This window comes from Calonectris borealis, chromosome 2 (assembly GCF_964195595.1).
Source record: "Calonectris borealis chromosome 2, bCalBor7.hap1.2, whole genome shotgun sequence".
Lineage (NCBI taxonomy): Eukaryota > Metazoa > Chordata > Aves > Procellariiformes > Procellariidae > Calonectris > Calonectris borealis.
In genome coordinates this window covers 44,259,150-44,282,566 of record NC_134313.1, presented here as the reverse complement: position 1 = coordinate 44,282,566, position 23,417 = coordinate 44,259,150, and the positions used below count along the sequence as shown (strand labels likewise).

The 23,417-nt window shown below is 35.1% G+C and overlaps 1 protein-coding gene across 1 annotated transcript in view; it reads left to right on the top strand.

Annotated features, from left to right (window-relative positions):
• Positions 1 to 23,417, top strand: part of RP1 (RP1 axonemal microtubule associated) — a 185,603-nt gene that overhangs the window by 147,447 nt on the left and 14,739 nt on the right. The window contains exons 44-50 of the mRNA XM_075141847.1: positions 4,117 to 4,358; positions 6,854 to 6,980; positions 8,629 to 8,777; positions 19,172 to 19,379; positions 21,028 to 21,087; positions 21,399 to 21,577; positions 22,063 to 22,285. Coding sequence (XP_074997948.1) covers positions 4,117 to 4,358; positions 6,854 to 6,980; positions 8,629 to 8,777; positions 19,172 to 19,379; positions 21,028 to 21,087; positions 21,399 to 21,577; positions 22,063 to 22,285 — 1,188 coding nt within the window. The remainder of the gene's footprint in view (positions 1 to 4,116; positions 4,359 to 6,853; positions 6,981 to 8,628; positions 8,778 to 19,171; positions 19,380 to 21,027; positions 21,088 to 21,398; positions 21,578 to 22,062; positions 22,286 to 23,417) is intronic.

Sequence of the window (23,417 nt, the reverse complement as noted above, 5' to 3'; positions counted from 1 at the left end):
TAGCGAAAATCTTATATCATCTAAGGAAACAGAAAAATAATGTTGCTGAGACAACAGGAGGACAGAATATCTTGGAAATTCAAGCATAGGATGAGTAGCTAGAGTAGTGACAATTTCAGAATAAGAAATAGCTGTATTGCACCACTGCAAGTATTCCAGGTCTCTAAAAAAGTAGATTCCATAGGTGCCCTACATAATCCACAGAGCGAGGCAGGCGTCTCCTGAGGGTAATTCAGAGCAGAAGTCCAAGGTTGGTGAGAGTCTGTCGCATCTTTCTTCACCGATAATATGAAAAGTGAGAGAAATCTTGCATCCTTGTTTATGCACCTTAATTAGTGTCTGAACGTAACTATGTAAAAACATTTTCCTTCCTGTGTTTTCCACACACACTCAGAAATCTGAGTGTAGACTTGCTAGTATTTTCCAGGCTATGATTATTAATACTCAGCTCTGTATCTATTGAAAATCAGTTCTGGCCTGGGTGTATAATAACTTTAGAAAGAATATGACAAGTAAGCAGAGAGCCTATAAGGAATGGAGAAATAAAAGACTGATCAGCAAAGAGCGCTGTACCTTAGAGGTCAGAAAGTATATGGATACAATGGGACTTACTAAATGTCAAGCTGAGTCAGGTTTCATAAAAGAATTAAAACAAATAGTAAAGGTTCTTCAACCATTTCCTTATAAAAAGGACCTGGAATGATGTGTAACTATGCAGGAACAACAGAGTGCAGACTGATGGTGATGTAGGTAAAATCCCTAAACAAATAGAATACTTTATCTCTGTTTTCATTAAGGAACCATAATGTTGGCAAGGGAAGCAAAACCAAAATTACTAATGGGAATGAGGTTATTGGAAATCACCAAACATGAAATGCAAATAGAACTTCGAGTTTCATGTAGTCAAATAGTGACAACCAAAGGAGTCATTAGCCCAGAATATTGAAGGAATTTGGAAATGAAGTGGCAGATCTAGTAGCAAGGATTTAAAACAATTTTATGAGACAAAAGGTATGACTTGAAAATAGCAAAGGTAATACCTCCATCTAAAAAATAGAAAGCGTGATGTAGGTGACTATAGACCATTAATTGATCGCATGCAAACCTTTATAATGCACTTTGAAGGAAAGAATAGCTAAGATAATCATAGAATCATAGAATAGTTTGAATTGGAAGGGACCTTTAAAGGTCATCTAGTCCAACCCCCCTGCAGTGAGCAGGGACATCTTCAACTAGATCAGGTTGCTCAGAGCCCCGTCCAATAGGGGCAAATTGGAAATGAGAAGGAATGCATCATGACTTTACTAAAGATAGATTGTAAAACAAAGTTGACACTCTTTAGAAATATTTTCCCATAAGAGGAATGTAACAGACAGACATCTAGTCTGCCTAAATTTCAGTACTGAATTTTATTTGCTTTATGGGAAATTACTAGGTAATAATAAGAAAGTGGAAAGTAGTAGTAAAAGGAAGAATTGTAAAGAGCTGGAGAAGAGAGAATTCATACGCTGATGACATCTGTTGGTGCTACAAAGCTGAGAGTACTATCAGGAGATGAAGAGGTTGTGTGATAAACTTTGAGAACTGGAGGAAAGCAATGGAACTGAATTCTGTAGCACAAAGCTTGAATACATTTAGGCGTAAACCCAACTAAATATTTGAGCTCTTAATTCTGGTACAGGTTCCTAATTTCCATTGATTTTTTTTGGAAATTAGGAACTAAGTAGTACCTAAGAGTCTAAAAACTGTATTGGATCTGTATCCCCATGTCTTGTAATGATTTCTGATACAAAAGTTCATCAGCACAATATGACTAGGAGAAATACCTGGGTTTGCTATATGATCGCAGGATAATTTTTTAGACAGTAATGTAACATGGCTGTGAGTAAAGTAATTGTGACCCCACAACGTATGTAGGCGTTACCACTGAAGATAGAAAAGAATTATGCCACTTTGGAGAAACAGTGATGTTTCACTGGGAATGCTGTGTGCAATTGTGGTCACCTCTGCCCAGAAGGACTGGTTCAAGCTGGAATAGCTGTAAAGAAGACATGATGACTGGGAGTATGGCAAGTCTTTGTTGTGAAGGGTACTGAAAAAACTTGACATATTCAGACTAGCAAATGAAAGGCTCAAAATGGACACAGTTGTGATCTATTAAATGAATAGTGGCTTACACATCAAGGAGGGAAAAGAGTTATTTAAGCTAACAGACAAAGTTGTCATAAAAATAAATAGATTTCAGCAGTCCGTTAATGCCATTCTGTGAAAATTAAAAGATTTCTGAGAAAGAATGAATGAATTTTTAGTATAGCTCTCTTTTAGACTTAACTAAAGAGAAGGAAAGAATCTTAATGTAGCTGCTTTTAAATTGGATCTTGACAAATTTATCAGAGATTATACAATATAGTTAACACGTAATAGCACCGTATGGTACTGTATGATCCAACAGAGATAGTCCTTCCATTCAGTTTTCCTAGGCAGTTATACATTGATAGTTTAAAGGCTTAATTTCAGTACTAAAGGGCTAAAAAATCTTGGATTATGTCACAAGGGATATGATAAATTTTCATTTGACTTCCATTTTTTCATTGATATCATTGGTTTCATTTATATTTAACGTTCATAGACATGAAAATGGCACCTATTTATGATTATCCATAAAGTCATAACAGCTGAAGTTATTTTAGATTATTTTAAAGTTGGTGAGTACTAAATTTTTACCTTCACCAAGTCCTGAATTTATGGCACAGATCCTCACCTAATCTAAAGTAATAAAGCTTTATTTGCATTATTTTATAGCAGGAGATAAAGATTTACCTGTTGTGGTTAGGAAGCTCGACTTTACAGGACTATGGACATAAACTCAGAGAGTCACTGTTTCCATTACTCGAAGTAAAATACCCTGTTTTCCAAAATAGCTGTTTGAAATTATTAAATCCATACTTTGCATCACTTTGCATAAACAGAGCTAAGTTATTTTAATTAAAAAATGATCATGCTCAATTGTGCATCAGCCCAGGTAACCAAAACCTCTCTGTAGGAGTCATGATTTTTTAAAATGGAAAACATGGTTTTGATAGCCTGAATTTTCCATATATTCTATTAACATGAATTAAAATGTTAAAGCTAGCTAATTCAGTGGGATTTTTTTGATGGGTACAAGTTTCTGATCCTGAAAACTGTCTTGTTGATTGGAGTTTTAACTGAATATCCATTCAGTATAGAGTTACAGAAGTTACTCAGGAGCTTACCTGATATCAGTCTGCAGTCCTTATGAGCCTTCAGGTGACTGCCAGTTCATCTAGAATGTTTAAGAAACTAAAAGTGCTTCTACTCAGACCTTTAGTTTGAACATGAGCTACTATTCTTTTTCAATATAATTTTGCAAATTTTTTTTAAAGTAAAACTGCTGCTTTTGAGTGTTTTCTGTGTCCCTAAAGTAGGCAAAGCTATGTGCTGTTATATAGGGCCATTTTTAATCTCTCAGCAAACATCACTTCTTCACAGAAGAAATGGATAAAGTTTTGTACTTTGCTGGCATGATAATTGTGGTGATCTGTGATAAAAATATCACATTTCAAGCTCTGAACTAGTTTATCTCATCAGCATCTTGTTATAGAATATCTATAGCGAATTTTAACATTCTAGTTCAAGTAGCTCCTCCAAAAGTTAAAATTAAAAAATACCCTCCCGTGACCAAAGGCAAACCTGATAACCAGTACTATCTAGTAGAAAATACGCTGCTTTTGAGTGGTGATTAGTAAGAAAATAAATTTTAAATCTTTAGAGGAAACATTTATGACAGGAAAAAATCAACAGACTGGCATGGCTCTTCATAAGTCTCTAATATGGAGCTGGCAGTCTTATCTGCATAGTGCTACTGGACTAGCCCATCTCTAAAGGGTAAGCTATCACTACGGAAGGGCTGGTGTCCAAATCTGCTTCTTGCAAAACCAATGATAATAAGTGAACCTGTTACATGCCAATATTTAACTCAATGCAAAGGTGGGAATGGGTTGCTCGTCACTCACTACTCAGCCTCTTACAAATTGCTGTATTATTCTGGATATTCAGCAAACCCATAAATTTTTTTCTACTGTTTTGTTTCAACAGGGATTTGGGATGTCCTTGTCACAACTAGTGATATTTCTTCTAGTTCCATGAATCCTAAAATGTCTCTAACTGTATGTGGTGAAAAAGGTACCTGTACTTCAGCCATATTCCCCAAAGGATCCCTTAAACAAAAGCAGATTTATGAGACTTCAATTGAACTAAATAAGAAATTCAATACTATATTCAAAGTTCGCCTAGAAATTGAAGAAGCTGGAGAAGGAGAGACTTGGCATTGCCGTGAGGTAAAAAAATAAAAACTAAAGCAATTACTTATTATGTCTTTATTGTAAAATTCTCCTTTTTTTCATATTCTATGGTTAGTGCTTCCAGTTTCCAGTTCTGTCTGAAATTACATAATTTTAAATTTACAAAAGTGCATCTGGTAACACTTATAGAGTGATAACTTTAGAGACTGCTCAAAACTCTTACTAGAATAGCTATGAATAACAAAAATCTTGTAAACTTAGATGGATTCCTGGAGGGCATATATACAGATGTGCCACCATCTATAGCATATCCAGTGGTGTCTTTTCAGAACTGTACCCACTGGCATACATTGCAGTATTTACATAACTCCAAATTGTCTGTTACATGTTGTAGACCCAGTGATCCAAGGCAAATAATTAAGCCAGACACTAGAAATGCCTTTTGATGAAAATATCTGCCTTTTAAGTTGGCATGTGAAAAAAAGAACTGAATAGGAAAAGTGACAATCTTTCTTCTGATGTCCAAGATGCTGAAGCTAAAATCTGACATTGCACTGAAATTGCTGTGGCACTTCACTGTACAAAAAATATCTTTATCCTCTTATGCTGGCAAAATAAAAAGAAGTCTAAGGGGAAGAATCATCTTCTTGCAAATTGCAGACATGCTTTTGTCCATTAATGTTTGCATTTTGTTCTCATTAAAAACTGGAGGGAAAAAAATTCCTGTCCAATACATGATATTAGTGAGCTGAACCCCTGACATTTAAATGGTAGGCAGGTTGTTAATTTTGTCTTCATAGCAAGATGAAGTAGTCATCTAACAAATCTACAAGACTGCTTCTTGGATATTGTACGAGGCAGTGGTTCACAGTAAAAATTTCAGAACGGAAACCTGGCAGTTGAAAACCTATTAGCCTGTTTTACTTCATTAGCTCAGAACAAAGAGTTAGAAGAAAATCAACATCATTTATATAAGTAAGGAAAAGATGCACATTGACATTAGGTAGGATTAGAAAGAGAAAGAAAATATAAATTTCCCTGCTTTGGGCTATATGTAAATTATTGGGGTTTTAGGAAGACATTTCCTCTGTTTTTCCATGGATTCCATAGCAGGACTGACCGAATTCTTGTATGAAATAACTAGGTTGGTATAAGGTTGTGGATAATATCTGTAATTAAAGACAGGTTAGCAGTCTATTTACACTGCTGGTTAGAACCAGGATGGTCATTTCTATGCGATTTTATTTTGATTTTACAAGATTGGACCTCACAGTAAGTCTGAGGTTTCCCCCTTCTATCACAAGTAAATGCAAGTGCAGTTGGTTGAATTCCATATTTAGATTCGGAATTCACTTTTATAACCATTACTGCAAAATAATTCTCTTGATGTTTTTGAGGAAACTGAAATAATTATAAAATAATGTCCAGAACAAAATTAGTTAAGATATGCTTTATTTCTGAAACATGTAATAGCTAACATCTTTATTCTTGCTTCTTTCACTTCTTGAAGAAATAAAGCACAGTAAATGAAATCTGATTTTCAAGAAACCGTTCAGGAATGTAGATGTTAGTATGAAAGGGAAATTGTATTGACATTATACTTTGCACTGTATTTTAAAAAATCTTTTCATTGTGTCTGTCATAATGAAATATAATAGGAGTCTTTTGAGGACAAAATAGTGCTACCATCTCCCAGTGACAATTGCTAACCAAAGATGGTTGAGCTTACTGGGTTAAGGGTTTGGTCATTTTAGTGAGTTAGGTCATGAAGAAATGTATGAGTGAATTCTCTGTGCCCCTTTCCAAGCAGGGTTACTTCCTACAACATATTTTCAAATATGTTGTCTGGTCTAGCTTTAAATAGTTTAGAAAACGGCACTTTGTCTCTTAGTGTAGCTGGTAGTACCATAGTGTAAGACACCTCATTATTAAAATATGTTTTCTTATAGTAAGACTAAGCTACTTAGCTCAGGATCACCCTTTTATTACTTTATATACAGAATTTCATAGAGATTAAAAATATATAGTAACATACTCTACATATTTATATGATACATATATACAGATATATACACATGCCATAAAACATCCTTAATTTCTGCTTTTTCCCAGAAACATTTAATTTTCTTTCTCCCGTTACTTAGAATGAGAAAATATTCTGCACTGAAAAATCTTGTGGCATATTGACATTTCTCACAAGCTGAAATGGGCATATCAACGCTTATTTTTCTTCCATATGCTGGATGAATAGATTACATAAAGGAACCTTTTTGAACAATTCCAAATATTTTTTTCCTTTACTGCAGTCTCTACAGCAATAATGTTGACAACATTTTAATTATTTTTAATTGGGAAAGTTATCTATTCCTTCTCTTTTAAAAGGCTGCTTTCAAAAACACTTTAGAAAAATTTATTTAATCTTCTTTTTTAATATTGAGATGATGTGTCATAGCTGTTTAATATGTCTTTTGTTATAGTTTCCATTAGAGCATAACAGATGCTGAAGGTGTTTCTTTTTGCTCTTTGCTAAGGTAAAGCTTCAACACAGAGAAAGTAAAAATGTTCTAGAATTTCCATTTTGTCGCAACTTTACAGATGAAGAAGGAAGAAGAGTGGCTGAGCTTCCAGTTCTCACAGCTGGCTCTCCTTTTCCAGCAGGTTTGTCACAAATCAGAAACACTGGAAAAGTTTTGGTCAGTGATGATGGCTAAAATTTTCAGAGCAGTCCAAAAGATTTAGCAGATACTTTCTATTCATTTTAGCTTGTGATGCATGGCTAGGTCCAATCCACTCCAGTGTTTAAAAAAACAAATCTCAGTCCCCGTAAGAGCATTGTGCATTCAAGTCTGATTGGTATCAGTTTGTGACATATAAAAGAGCAAGCATACGGCACTGAAAATATTAAAAAAGTTTTGAACAGTACTCAGAGTTCAGCTTTTCTCAATAATATGATTTGGTTCTCTCCCAGAGGAAACAAAGGAAATACAGAGGAAATAACTCTCGTACTGTAATTTCAGATAAGAAGGAGATCCATGGTCCCTCACAACAAAAGCTTATCTGTTTATGTTCCTAGAATTTCAGGCATTCTTCTTCTGTGACCTAGCAGTTATATGTCATGAATATCCTTCATGTGAATTGTGCCTTGATCACCTCAAGAGTGGATTTTTTTAGTGTACTCTGTGTTTCTTAGGAAGTTTTATAACCAGAGTTACTGAAGAATGGAAAGCTCTTGTCCTAATTGGGTTTTCTACCATGAGAATATCCCAGTCTCTTCCAAGTGTTTCCCAGGAGTTGAGGGTTTAGATCAATAGACCAAGTAATCTCTGTATTCCTTGTCTTTCCTGTTGTGCTTTCAAAGCTAGTCTCAAAAAAAACACTTGGGCGGAAGCTCCATGAATATGAATTTGAGAAGAGTACTGCTGGGGTATTCCCTGGGAAGGCTCTTCGTCTGTTAAATATATTATTTTTTTTTTTTCTGAAAGAGCACAGATATTTAAAACTTTACAAATGCTGCTCCTCTTTCTGAGGAGCATTTAACATGAGGATAGATATTGTTTTCTTTACCTTCTTCCCATATTTTTTTCTCTTTTTCAATTGAATGTTTTGGGGATGTGGCTTCTTTCTTATTTTGGGGGCCGGATCACCAGTGTGTTATGCATTTCTCTGGGAGCACAAACAGGTACTTAACATAAACAGTCATCCAAGAAATGCTGAGCGGAAGAGTTGTGAGAAAGATGACATGTCAGAGAACACACAACATTTCTGGAAATCCTCTGCTGAGACCAATAACTGCAACTGGTACAGCATAGAGCGGCCAGCCACTGACTGGACCATGATCCAGAGGCAATACAAAAGTTGCCGTCTTTCTGACAGAGTTCAGCTTCATTTGAACTCCATGAGGCTCAGAGCAGAGATGTGCTTTTTGAGTAATTTAGTATAATCCATAGCCTAGGAACTGTTTCACTGGAGTTTTACATATTTAAATGCATGTAAGTGTGGTAGATTATTATTTACATGTCTTTATAACAATTTGTAATGTGTTTATTTTTCTTTCGTTTTCTCTTCTGCCTGTGTTTCAGGCCCACTCACAAACTCTTTAGCTTATTATTCCTTATAATAGTGTTTTTAAAATTTTAATTACAATGCTTCTATGTGCTTTTCTAAGCATTATAATATGGTTTGGAGTTTTGATCATTCTGGGCAGGAACAAAGATGAAAATATAGTAATAATAGTAGTAATTTATTAAATAATATAGTTTTTAACTGATTAAGCTTTGGTAAACATTTGATTTCTTTTTCCCAACAGTGAAAATCTATGTTCTCTATATCACTACGGGAGCACCCCCTGGGTCAGGAACAGATGCAGATGTGTATGTCATGCTGCAAGGCCTTTTGGGAGATACTGGCAGAAGAAAATTAATCAGAAAAGCAGGTGATAATTTCACTAAAGGAAAGGTATACTTATAATTTCTGCATGATATTTTGCACTTTTATAACCCAGTCCAACTCACGTAGACTTAATGGGAGTAGGATAGAGTCTATGAATTCCAGTTTACAATGTTCTGTGATTGTAAGTGCATGTGTATGTAATATCTAGATCTATCTTACGTGGAAAATACTGATGCTTATGCAGCTGGTGCTAACAATACTGATAAAGTAAGAAAGCAACTATATCAAGTGCTTTTAGCTTCAATTTTGCAAATATTGAAGGACTTCAGTGACTTGTTAGTGGTCACATAAAACCTAGTCTCTCTTGGAAGCTCTGGATAGAGGGAGTGAAATTTTCAGCTAAAAAGGTTACTAGATTTTTTTAAACATGGAAGAAACAAAGTCTTTGTATTTTCTGCAGACCTTTACATGAAAACAAATTTAAGGATTAAAACAATTTAATAAAGATTCTGAAAGAAACATCTGTTACATAAAATTTGAGTTGGAATAGTTAAAGTTTAGAAAAAGAAACTCCAGTATCTTGCAACCGGAAATGCTGAGCATATTTTACATTAGACAGTGCTACCTGTCTTTGTTATAGTGTGTGCACTCTTCTACCTTTCTGAAATCTCCGTGAATACTGTGATTATGATATACTAACTTGTCCCTCTTTTGGAAATATCATGCAATAAACTATTTCTTTCTGCTGGTGTTGGCTGCCAGACAAATGAGGGTTTCTCTAAGGAAGTGAGCTTGCAAATCAGCTTAGATTGATAACCAAAGCAGAGGCACAATATGTGGAATTAGGAGGAGCTCAGCTCCTAACTGCCCCCAGCCTCATTAATTCAGTGGGAGTTGAAGGGGGTCAGGTCATTATCTTTCTGGATTTTACCTACTTGAAATGCTTATTCATAAGAAAATTGAGAGAGTTTAAAACTTTATTTTTAAGGAACTAAATACTTGTGATGAGGGTACTCAGTTTTGATGAAGGAACATTTGTCTTCCCTAATGTTGAAATTCAGATTATGGTTTATTGATAAACTGATTTAATTGGATTTTAGAGTTTCAGTTCTTTTGTCCTCATAGAGTAAAGTTAGTTTAATGCAAGTTTTACTGGATTTCTCCTTAAATCATAATTCCACAACTGAGCAATCTGATTTCTAGACTGGTAGTTTTTAATGAAGAGGGACCAGGGATGCATATCCAGAAATGTTGCCTAAGAGAACAGAAATGAGCTACAAAGATTCATAAGCTGAAGGATGTTTTTATAGTATTTGCGTTTACTTCAGTGTGGCACTGAATTTTTCTGTTTTACAGAGTAAGGTGCAGAGCTGGCATGTACCTGTCTCTTCATTACTTATTTGACATTTTATAGGAGCAGGGTGTGAATGTAACAGAGTATCCTTATATTTCTAAAAGTAGATATCAGCATAGGAATATTTTAGGGCCCTAAAAAGAAATTGCTTGTAGATAAGTAACAGAGAAACACAGAAAAGTCTTGATTCGCCCCTTGTTCAGTGAAAATAAAGTAAAGGTATTTGGTTAATTGACAAAGTGTAAATTGATGCTGCAAGCAAGACTCCTGCCTTTGCAGCAACATTCTGTTCATGACATATTTTGGAAATTTCCCAATGTTTTCTTCCCTTTACAAGTAATCTCCAAAAAGACTCTCAAGTGTAGAATGTCTCTTTCTATACCAGCCCAATTACATATTGTGCCGAGCACCCCTGCAGTCAGAGAGTCTGGACTTGGTGGTTTAGGGGATTTTGGAGTATAACAGACAGAATTTGCATTCTGAATCTTAATAGTTGTTCTGACATTTTAAAATGTGCTTTTCCTTGCAATAATTTTTCCCCTGACTATACAGTAACAGCTAGTGAACTGGAACGATGTTTCTGTTAGAAATCACATCAAAATATGGTGTTAGTCTCACAGAATGTCAGGGCTGCTACAAGTAACAGTTTAGCAATGCAGAAATACATAGAAAGGTTTAAATATTCAGGGGACTTTGCAGTGGATTGGAGATAGGCCTCTCTCATTTAGCAGGTCTTTTATTTACATGAGCTGAGTTACATGATAGTAAAAGACTGAATTAGCTTTTTATATCTGAAAAGTTGCTCTGTGTCTTTCCCAAGTCCTTACACCTGTGAAATCATCAGAGAACTGGTAGATAAAGTAACGTGCATGATATTATTAATTCACCAGTAAGCTCCCTGTAGCTCACCCCATGTCTGAGAGAGCAGCACTGTCACCGAGAGCGCTGAGCTTCTGGTGATCTACTCAGACAGATAAGTGTGAGGACTAGCGCTGCAAGAACCGTATTCTTTCAAATTGCTATGACATTGATGCCTTTTTTGATGTTCTCCTAAACTCTGTAAGGATAGACAAAGCAATCTCAGCGCACTTCTTCATGCAGTTCAGCTTTCACGAAATCCTAATAGTATTTATTCATACTTCATGAGTCAGTTTAAGTCTGATAAATGTTACCTGCTACAAACACTTTTTTGAACCAAGTATACTCAGTGCAGACATTCTGTAAAAACCATGTCCCAGTTGTGTGAAATCCTTACGGTATCTCCATATTGCTTCTGGCACCTAACATTTTTCAGCGAATGAAATTCTTTGTGCTTCTTTATACGGTCGTTGACAGACTTGCTGTATGCTCTGTCATATGGCTATGAGTTAGCCATAAATTTCCTCTTTGAGAATGTGGCTTTTTTCAGATCAATTCCATCAAAGCCAGTAAAATACACTGAATATGTTATGACCGATATTTAAATATTTTAATCTCTGTATGATGAAAGTGGCCAGTATTTTAAGTACTCTAAGTTACTGAAGCAGTAAAATCTCCTTGAATTTTCACTTCATTCTATTAGTTGTTGAAAAGATATATCCTTTATCCTGCCCTATATTTAGACATCAACTGCTCAGGTTGGTACCATGGTAACTGCAGCACATACAAAAATTGCCAGTGAGAGGTGACTGTTGGTGTTCAGTTTCAGTACTCACTTACAGATTAAGCATTGGCAATTTTAAAAATTACTTCAGAAAAAAATCCACATGTACCAAAATACACTAAAAAGGGCCAGAATGTGGGACATTGTACTGTGGCCACTAGTAGGAAGTCAACATTTGTCTGCAGCGTCCACATCACATCACATCTAGAATACTACTATTTTGTAACTGCAGATAAACCTTCTCTTATGGAAAACATATCTGACATAATGATTAAATAATTGCAAAATGCCATTGATCCAAATGTATTAATCATAGTGGTAGGCTGCTAGCCAAGTTATTGTAGTACAGAAGTGAACAGTAAAATGGTCTGGTCATCAAGCAGAAGGATTATTCAGATGGAAACTAGGAAAATATGGAATACTATCATAGTGAAGAAAAGACCGGTGGAAGGTTGTCAGAAACTCTGAGGAGAAAAGCAGAAAGAAAGAATGTAACTAGGGCTTTATATAACCCTTGAAGACAGTGGCAAATTTCTGAGATGGGCAGTTCTCAGTGATAGCTCCAGGATGATATTCCCTAGTTAGTAGTTACAGCCAGTTAGCAACAGATTTGTAGGAGATAGAGCTAGAACATACCATTGCAATCGCCTAATTTGCCTACACGACACTAGCCAATGGATTAGAGCTGTGTGAATAATTAATTTTGGTTTCCTGACATATTCTTGCAGGGCAAGAAAAAATGTAAAACTTTGTTGCCAAAAATTAAAAATTGGACAAAATTAATTAACACTGAAATTAAGTACTTGGGGGGGTTCTGTCCATATAGAGCTCAAAAATAAATTACACAAATTACATTTCTAAAGCTGAAATACATCTCACTTAGCTTTAGTTGTGTGTAAAGTACACATTTGTTCTAAAGTGATGGTTTGAGCTTCTTTTGCAGAAAGGGAGTGAAGTAGATGCTTCCAGTAGGTGGTTACCGTCTCTCTTTATTTGGAAATCTATCTTAAAATGAAATTAATTATCCTCAGAGAGTGCCTGCTGCTTTCTCAAGATTTTACAGGAAAATTAACAAATTGTCTGACTATAGACTTATTTTAGATAGGCAAAGTTGGGTGAGTGAATTCTATGTCACATTTATTTCAGCTTTTAATAAGTAAGATAATTTTAAAATAAAACACAGCTGACTTTAGTAGCTTGATTTATTAAAAATTTTAAAATAGTTATGGTCAATCCAAGTCTGCATTTTTCAGTAAATAAAATATTTAACCATTTTCTTCAATGCAGCAAGAACAGAATGAGCTTCAATTCAAGTTAAGCAGTTTAGAAAACATATCTAACTCAGGATGAATGGCTTCCAGTGATGAAGTGCTCATCTAGTTGGAAAGTTGTTTCAAAGCTTAAATATCCTTCTTTTTTAAAATAAAAAATCACACTATTTTCTGTCTAAATTTGTCAAGCTTTAACTTCTAGGAATGGGATTTTGTGATGCTTTCGACTGTTAGCCTGCATAGTGCTCTCACACCAAATTTCTCCTGCCTTTGACAGTATTTATGACAATAAACAAATCAGTATGCCTTTGACAAGTTAAATAGATTAGACTGCTTGATTCATTGGAAGGCAGGCTTTCCAGTGATTTAATAACTCTCACAAATCTTTTGAGAGCACTATCCAACTTAGCACCTCACTTCTTCAAGTACCATAACTAGCAATTGTTTTTGCATCATCTCTAAAATCTTGTTTTCTTCCAGTTAACTCATGAAAACATTAAAGAGCATAAGCTTATTAACTGGCCTCACTACCATGAAATGTGCTTGAAAATATTCTCCATTTACAGCTGCACTTGGAGACTTACCAGTTAGACACTTTATTCTCCCATTATCAGCCAGGTTGAGCCCACCTGAGAATCATTTGAATATTGGATTATGGTGTCTTAATCAAAATATTATACAATCATATGCATTACTGAAGTTGAAGAAAATTACATCCATCCTATTTTCTTTGCCTCTTAAACCAGATCTCAAACTTGGACTGTTATTAAACGAGTCGAACAATCAGACTGCATCAGATGGGTTTGAATTTGTCCAAAGTGATGTCTGTCTTTTTGTTTTTGTTTGGTTTTTTTTGTTTTTAATTTCTATTGTGTAATATAATGTGTTTTTACAGTTTTGGATGTGGCTGGTGATATTGGTCTCTGTAGCAGTCCTTCTGCATTTTATTAAATGCATTTTACTTGAAGTCTGATTGAAATGTCTTTTACGAGTTAGTTGAATGGTCATAGCTGCTGATTATTATAATGTACCACTATTCTTTCGTATTCCTGTTGCTGCTCTATCCATACAGATCCTGTTTCAAAAAGATTCTGTTCCAGTTATAGTAAGCAAATTAACATAACGTCAGTTCAGGGCAAATATTATTTGGGTTTTTTTACTGCCCCTATTCTTTCATTTATTTTTCACTAATCTTGTCGAAGATGGATGAACCATGATAATTGTAGGTTATCAGAAACCTCTAATTATACATTCACTGTAATTTAAATTAATTTAATTTTTTTCATGTAAAGATAAAGTTTTTCAATGAATTTCTGGATGAGAATTTAACATAAAACAAAAACACACTTGCAAAAATATCTGAATTTAGGAGGAAGTTCGGGGTTGGCTTTTTCAGATGCATGGAAAACCCTATTTTTAAAGAGGCATTTGTACAGAACACAGATTACAAAATGCTGAGGTCACAGGCAGATGCACTGCTCAGCCTTCCACTGAGCTGGGCGAAGACAGTACTGTTACCAGTGCTTGTCATCGCTGCTGCTTACCACCCAATGCTTCCACCCTTAAGTCTGCTGGCAGAGTGACATTCACTCTGTCCAAATGTGCATTTATTTTAAGCAATTAATATTGTTAATAATTTTGGCTTTTCCACTTGGTCTATCTTGATAATATTTGGTTGGAGAGAAGCTGATTATGTGGTTATGCTGGCACAGCTAAAAAGGTGATAATCTCCATCTAAGAGAAGGTAGTGATGTGACAAGCATTTGGGACAGGGTGGGGGACTTCAGTTCAGCACAACTGGAAGAGCCCATGGTACCACAGCCTGAAGGGTGACATCTCAGCAAAAGTTATTTTTCTCATTTGTCTCCTTCTACAGGAATGTTCAGACACTGTTTCTGCTTTGGGCTCAGTGTTACACGGGCCTTTATTTTGCCTCCCAGTGCTAGCTAAAACTCTTTTGTCTTCAGTGGAGTTTCCCCAGATTAACAAGTGAGATCAAAATAATCAGGCAGCAAATCAATAGGTTTGCTAAGCTTAATAGAAAAGGTCCTTTATCTAGACACTCTAACTCCTTTTCCAATAAAAGCCTATTAAAATGATAGCAACATTAGCAGTATGGGAAATCACTTGTGCATACAGGTTGATGAAATTAAGCATATGGTGTGTCTTGACTTGCCATTTTCAGTTCTGCTGGGAATATCATCATTAACCAACCATCAAGTCTCAATACTGAGCCTATAAAATGATTGGCATTTATAAAAGTAAATATTGCGTAGCGACTGTCCAAATGCTTCTTCTGTTACAAGAGCTATTACAATTGCTACAGACAGTGATATGTTGCCAGTGCTGACACGGAAGAGTACTGAATAAAGTCAACCTGGGTCATAGATTCAAAGGAAATGCTTAGAACATGGGTCACAGCATAAAAGAAACATTGAAACATTTTAAAAAAATCTGAAAAGGAGTTAACAAAAATTAACTTTAAATAGTCTGAAAGGGTTGCTGGAATGATTGTTTTTAAGGAATTTTTCAGTGTTTATTTTCTTATCCAAGAAATATGAAAAGTGTCAGTTCTGGATTTGCTAGGGGAGCTCTTCTGGGTCACAGAGGATGTATTGCTTTCACATTGTCAGTGTCAGCTGCTCAGTCTTGGGGAATATCTTTCTTTCTCCAGACAGTGTTAGTTAAGAAAATTTAGTGGGCTGTACATACACACAAACTGTTTTAATACTATTCTGAGAAAATTCAATATAAGCTCTGCTGAATTAGACAATATGTATTATTATCAATATTTAAGGTGGCTTTTCTCCATTCAAAGCTAATTTGCTAGTAGTAACTAAATAACAATTAACATTTGTCCCTAAGGGAAAATGAAAAAGAAAAGGTTTATATTCTGTAGGTTTTCTCTCTTTCTCTTTTTGCAGAAGAATTAAGCCTCCGGTAACTTAAAAGGTCCCCGTTTGTAAATCGGATAAGGGATAGAGTATCATGTGACATACAAGACCTTCAACAACTCAGAGATCTCCGATGTTTTATGACTAATCCATGGTCTGAAATGAATCCACAAAAATGTTAGCTAAATTATTAATAATGATTCAATTTCTTAAAATTATAATGAAATATATGTCATAATCTGTCTGTTTGCAGACAGCTTGCGAGAAGAAAAGTAGATTAAATTCGGCAAATAAATTGTGTCTAGCAAATTGTTCATCTAGCTCTAACAATTATAGTTGCTGCTCTTTCTCTATTCTTTTTTGGTCTCTTGACTACAATAAAGCTCATCACACCATGTAGATTTTCAAATGTACACATAAAGAGAAAATGTAATCTTCTCTGTGAAGTGAGTTTACCCCAGTTGTCACAATTCCTAGTCTAGTTAATAGTTTTTCAACTTGCAGTTCATTAGATAGTTGAATCATCTGCAAATTTGACCATGGATTTCTGAGATTTTACATGCTCTGAAACGGGCTTGTTAAAATTGCACATCGGCAAAAGATGAAGTAGTGTGTCTAATGCAAACCAAACATCAAAGTTTTCACAAATGTTTATTCAGCCAAAATATACCTATTTTCAGAGGAAAAAGGATTTGGAAAACCTTTCACACATTACCTATATATAAAAACTTGCTGTTACCTGTGGCTGGATTATCCAGGTTATGAATAACCCATAGTACATGTTGCACCTGAGTTATTATTAAGTGCTTTCAGAAACACTACCACTAAGGAGAATGGTGTACAAATACTTTTGCTGATGTTGTGTGAATTTTTTCTAGTTTAATAGAGTTTATTAACTGTCAAGCTTAGTGCAAGTCAAACCCAACTACCCTTCTTCTGGACACAGCACAAGTCTAGAAGTCTGCAGAACATTGTCTGTATTTTTCCTTTATTCCTACCTCTCTCTCCTTTCCAAAAGTGGATCATTGACAACATATTTTTTGGAGACGCTGATGATAGTGTCACTAAATTAGTTATTGTCTGGAAAACTCTTTTCTCTTAGAAAGAAATCTATTCTAACAAGTATTCTAATCTGACAAAAGCTTCCTCATATGTTTCGAAGAAAATAAATCATGCATTAATATAAGCATAACCATTTGCAAGGGCAAGCAGTAATTTTGAAGATAAATTTTCACATTTTGGGAACTTAAAATATTTATTTACTAACAGAGATGCAGAGATGTATGTTTCTTACTTGAGTTTATCTGGGTTTTTCACCCATCTTATAGCCCTGTGTATTTTTAATACATTTGATTTAATAAGTGTAACAAGCCATTCTATTTTATTCAAGCATGATGCTATAACTTTACCAATCCAATTAAAGATGGAATAAGGCAGTTATCAAATTCATATCACAATTAAGGTAAATTAAGAGTTCAGATTAATGGTATTCAATCATCAAATTAATCCAATAGGTAATAAAATATAATTGTGGTGTTGACACTAAACATTACTTTTTTGATTTAACTATGGAAAATGTGAAGAGGGGCCTCTTTCCCTGCAGTCCTGCACTCCATCTACAATTTCAGCCCTTCCAATGTATTTGCTCTGCTGCCGAAGTACATCATTATCCTGAGAACTTTCATTTCCGTCTTACACTTTTGCCAGTATAAACTGACTAAGCAGCTGATAACCTTGACTCATCGTAAGGAAGTATAGCTATTCAAGTGCCTCTTTAACACTTTTTCCTCAAAATCATTGTCAGCTTGCGGTTCTCATTTCCCCTTTCACACGATAACATAGCGGTGACGGTGCAGATGTGATGGTTAGATGATGCACTATAGCATTTTTTGAATAACACCACCTTTCACTCTAGAAGAAGCCACGGAGTAATTCAATGAGAGGTTGGTGATTATTTTTAGGAAACTGTTAAAGATGTAGTTCACAAACACACACATTCATATGTATATATATTAATAAAAAATGAGAAAGAAAAGTTAAAGGTAACCCACCAAGACCAGAGCTGAAGAAAAAAGTTTGAAATTTTTCTGTTTCCAGAGTTTTTTTTTTTTGTAAAATAGGTGGCCATATATTACCTGTAATTTCGAGCTCAATATTTTAATTCATGGTGGGTCTCATTAAGTTGCAAGCTGGGGAGACTGGTCTTGTTCATGACCCAAATCTTTCATCAGTTCTTCACTTGGAAAACCTGTCCAGGGAAGACACAGACCTGTGGCTGATGGAGCAAGAGAGCTGCTTTTTTGTTTCATCTCTGCATAATCCTTTGAATAAGGATTGCTGCCCTCTTGCTTTGGCTAAGCAACTTCAGAGTGGATTAGGTTGAGAAGACTTCTCAGGACTCAAGTGGTTTTGATCATTATTGCAACCCAGCCCCCTCCAAAACAACTTTTATCTCTAAATCATGTTGGAAATTCCATCACAAATAACACTACACTTTACTAGTAATCAACCCTAATAGAAATGAGATGATAATTCATAAATCTATAAAGCAAAACAGGAGGAAGGTCTCTATGCCAAGAAATTAATCTCTGTTTTCCAGATGAGGAAGTAGGTGTAAGACCCACAAAAAGCCAAAATCACATATTGTGAAAATGTTTAATGTCCAACATCTCACCATTTTCTTTAGGGATCTTACTTCAGTGTTCTCAACATTTTAAAAACATTGTGGACTTTTCAACTGACAGAGAAAAGTTGAACTAATTTAAACTTATAATTTTATCTAATATTTTTCCTTAAATTCAATTAATTTTATTAAAACTAATGCTACAAGTATTAATTCAAATCTGGGACCAAGTTTGTTATTCTTTCCTAAGAGAATAAAATACGGCTCTGTGATGTTCACTTCTGCCCTTCTCATTCCCTGCATTTCATCCCTCAGAGGGAGCTCTGGGCGTCTATTTTGTTGAGAGTAAGAGATGTGTAAATCGGTATCACTGTAAATCATTAAATGTGAAATTTGGGAAGGAAAACCTCTCAGGAAGTTAGCATGAGCAACTGATTGATCTGTGTGGGGAAACTGAGGTGTTTTAGCAATAAATTGCAGAACCACAAAGGGAATACTGCTTAATGCAGGACTTTAGCATCTTTAAACTTGTCATCTCTGGTTCTGCTGATATTTATTGAATTAATGAAAAAAAAATCCTGATTTTCCTCTCACTTTCATATTTCAAAATACACTATTAATTTAGTTTGATGTTTCTGTTCTGTTTCCATATGTTTTTTGATTCTGAATTTTTCAGGTGGACGTTTTTCAAGTGGAAGCAGTAGATGTTGGGACTCTGCAAAGAGTGGTGGTTGAAAAAGGGAAAGGCTCTGACTGGCTTCTGGAGAAGATTATTGTGAAAGAGTCAGCAGCTGCAGGGACAGAAACATTGTTTATGGCTCAAACATGGCTAAAAGACAGACGCGATGGAAAAAGATCTGCCTCAGTAACTCTGAATGCCACAGGTCAATATTATCTTCAAACTATCATTTGCGAAGAAATTTATTCCAAACTGCAGAACGCAACTATATGATTTGCTTCTATAAACAAGTTATGGTTTAAAATATTCCAGTAGACCATCGTCATTACATAGGGAATTAGTGTGTCTGAACACTGTTGTACTGTTCAATAACCACTATTTGCCAGAGGATAATTTCTGCTTTGTTACTCTAGATTTACAGTGGCATAAATGGCAACAAATTTGGCCTGTTCTCTTTACAAATTGCTGCCTCTCCAAGTCTTCTACTTTGCCACTTGCAAACAATTTTTTAAGCTTTGAATACTTCTGCTGGCTACTTGCCAGGCGTAGTAAAAGTGAGGTAAATAGTCGGGCAAACTATGCTTAAGCAGTGGAGAAAATGGCTCCATTGTATTCAAGAAGACTGTTTTACATTATTTATGCCACACTGTTTGGATAGCTTTTGCCAGAAACTGGGCATACTTTTGGCTGACACTGTGTGGGTAATCAGACCAGAGAGGAGAAGTTTTGACCTCACTGCCTGTGACTGCACTCTTTGTAAAGACAAGAAGGGACTGTGCATCCTCCCTCCCTGTGCCGAGGTCTCAACACAAACACAATCTGGCGTGCAAGCCGGGAGGGAACCACAGCACACCCCAACCAGATCAGTAGGCAACAAAAGCCTAGTACGTACCTTTAAGACTGATCTATTTCTTATGATCCTGCCCCTAAGAGAAGTAAATAGATAGTATAGATGAGTCCTTAGGTTACAGAAAATATTCTAGTTCTTTTCCTCCTAACTCCCAAGGCATCTCTGCTCGCCGTAGCAGCATTGGTATGATAGTGCTTGTCCAGCAATAGCCTATTGAGACTGAGTAGAATTTCGGTGCAATCCGTTTCCTCTGCTTTATCATCTCTAACTTTTGATCATTTGAAAGCCAGAAAGAAAAGGAGGAAGCTGTTATTGTGCAAAAGCAAATAATTTCAGCTTTGTTTTAGATTGTATGTTGGGATTTTTCTGAAAAAAATATAGGAATATTTAGTGTATTTAAGACTATATAACATGGTTTTATTCAAATTTAAAACAAAAAAAGTTTCTGTTTCTACGAGAGTCCATTGCTTTGGTAGAAAGAGAAAGTGTTCCTGCGATTTTTTTAATACAATAATTGGCAAATCCAAACTTGGTTGTGATCTCAAAAGAAGGTTTTCCGTCTTTGGTTCAGGCCTCTATCTAATGTTTACAAGTAGTTTTGGTCTGTATCAAATCCCACTGAAATCAATGGGAACTGATATCAATGGGAGCAACATTAGCCCCTAAAATGGGCATTAAAAACATCCAATTAGTTCTGATTCATCCAGAACATAAATTGTATAAATGAAACAGAAATGCTTTAAAATGAAAAATACTTGAAGCTTCATGTTACAACCATTTCATAGTAAAGAGCTAGCTCAAGAGTCAGTTCATTAAATAGGATGATATGTAGGAGATGATGCTTAAGTAGAAAATCACATTGTACACTTCCTAGTTAAATCTTTAATCTAAATGATATAATACTCAGTCAATTGCCTCACTGGAGACGAATACAGGCATTTATTATCATTTAGACACTGTTCTACAAAAGTATTAATTTGGTCTTCAATCTTTTTTTAATTAGAAATTCGGGAGAGGAGGAGCACTTCTGCCTGGCCTTTAGGAAAAGAGCAAATGAATTCAGGTATAGCTTCTGCCATTACATCAACTGTTTTATTCATCAATTCTGAAATAATAATGTGAGAGTATTTTCATCACAATACGTCATTACACTTACTAGCACTGACAATATTTTCCCCTTTGTAGTAGTAAGAAATGGCAATATACTTAGGGAGCTGATCAGCATCCAGATTAAGTGCTTACATATTAATGCTCCCCATATAGACTAAGACATATCTTAGGAATTTTATTTCGGGTACCTTGGTTTACGTATGAAAACAGAAACACCTTTAATCTTTTTTTTTTCTTTTTATTTTCCTTATTTTATTTGTTCAGAAGGCAGATGGAGGATTTATTTCACAAAACATCAAGAAGAAACAAAAACAGACTTTGCAAAGTTGTCAGAAAATATTTCCAAGTTGGTTATGGTTTTTTATGGAAGCAACGGCAAGTCAAATCCAGTTTCCATGGAAAACAAAGTGGAACATCAGGCTAAGAACCAAATAACATATGATGTAAAATAATATATAGATTTGTCTATATTTAAATTTTCTTTGAGATTCCTTTTAAAGAGAAATAGTCATGTAGCACTGTAAATATTGCAGATATTATTGTAAATATTCAAGAAAAGCGGAACTGAAATTTTCAGTTGCACACCACATTTCATTTTTAATTTTTGGCTTTCTCAAGTTCATGATGATCAATCATATTCTTTTTTTTTTTGTAATTATTTTGTAATTTTTATGTAATTTGAATTTGATAGAATAATTACAATGAACGCCCCTAGAGTATAAAGCTAATATTTCCATAAGTGCTTATAGTCAACCTGGTCCTGCTGCCTTTGAACTCTATGGAACTTTTAGCACCAAGACTGATGTTAAATGGGACTAGGTCCGTGCTGACCCCTTTAGAGAAAACTTCCTCTCTTCCTGTAAATTAGCTATGCATGTATCTATATATCTTTGTTTGGATGCTAACTCATTATTTTGTTGCTTCATAGATACATTTACCATCTGATTTGGGAATGCTTTATAAAGTGAGACTTGGTCTCCAGAGTTTGGAAAACAGCATAACCCAGTTGTCTCTTCGTCACTTTAAAATGCAGAACACATCAACCCTGGATACCTTTAGTCTCACCATAAATAAAACACTTCCTCTTTCTCTTAATGGAGACAGATGGATTGAATTCCCTGTAGAGTGGCCATTAAAAAAAGCACTTTCTGGTAGGTATAAATCTACTTTAAAGCAGTAGAGTGGTCCAGGAGGTTAACATGTCCTAATATTACAATTGAAACCTTTATCAAAACAGAAAATTTTATTGTCTTTATTTAATGATTCATAAAGTCTGGATAAGAATTTAAAATGTATGAAGGAAAATACTATCCACTCAGCTTAATTTCTGTACCATAAAGTGGGAAATGCAATATTCATTTGATTGCACAGAACCATTATTATATGCTACAAAGAACAGTTTATAAGAAATATTCCTTTCTTGCAATATTGTAATATTTCTGCTCTCCTTTGTTTAGTCCTCAGATGCTCATATTACTGACATTAACAACATGATTTTTTATAGCTCATTTACTATTAAGTGATATTTTTTTTTGTTTGCACATTCCAAACAAAGTTTCTCAGTAAATAACAGCTCAAAACTACATATAACCATCAGCTTTATTACCTTTATACGCTCCACATATTTATGCCTGTTAAAATTAGCTCGACAGTTGTCTTACATATGTCACCTTTGTTAAGCAAAATAAAAGAAACCCTTTCACCTAAAATCCACCATACCTTCCATATTCTTCTAATGTGATGCTTACTGAATGCCACCACATGACAGAACAATTCTCAATTTAACAAACATACTAAATAACGATACTTAATATTCAAATCATTTGTGCCTGAGTTTTATGCAGAAAACAAATGAGATACCTGGGTAAAGAATAAGTCAGTTCATCCAAAGTGAGCTGAAGTAGGTGTTAACGAACTACCCCAGTACGCTTTGGATTGGAATTTATGGCCCAGTTTCAGTGAGGTGTTTGCAATGTAAGCATGCAAGTAATCTCAGTAGAATTAACAGGGGTTGAGGGTTTTTTTGCATATCTTAGCTGCAACTGAAAATTTAAATTTTATATTTAGGCTTTAGACTTCATACTGCTTAGAGCTGTTATTTTCACTTGAAGACTTGCACAGTATGGGTGCAGAACGGGGCTTGATGGCTTTCATCTCCTGTACACAAGATTGAAACAAAGAGGACCTTCAAATTAAGCACATGAGTGTGCCCCTTGCAAAAGACCGATTGCTGTCACATGCAGAAGTATTTAGGGTACATGTACAAGCAGACAGAAACAGTGA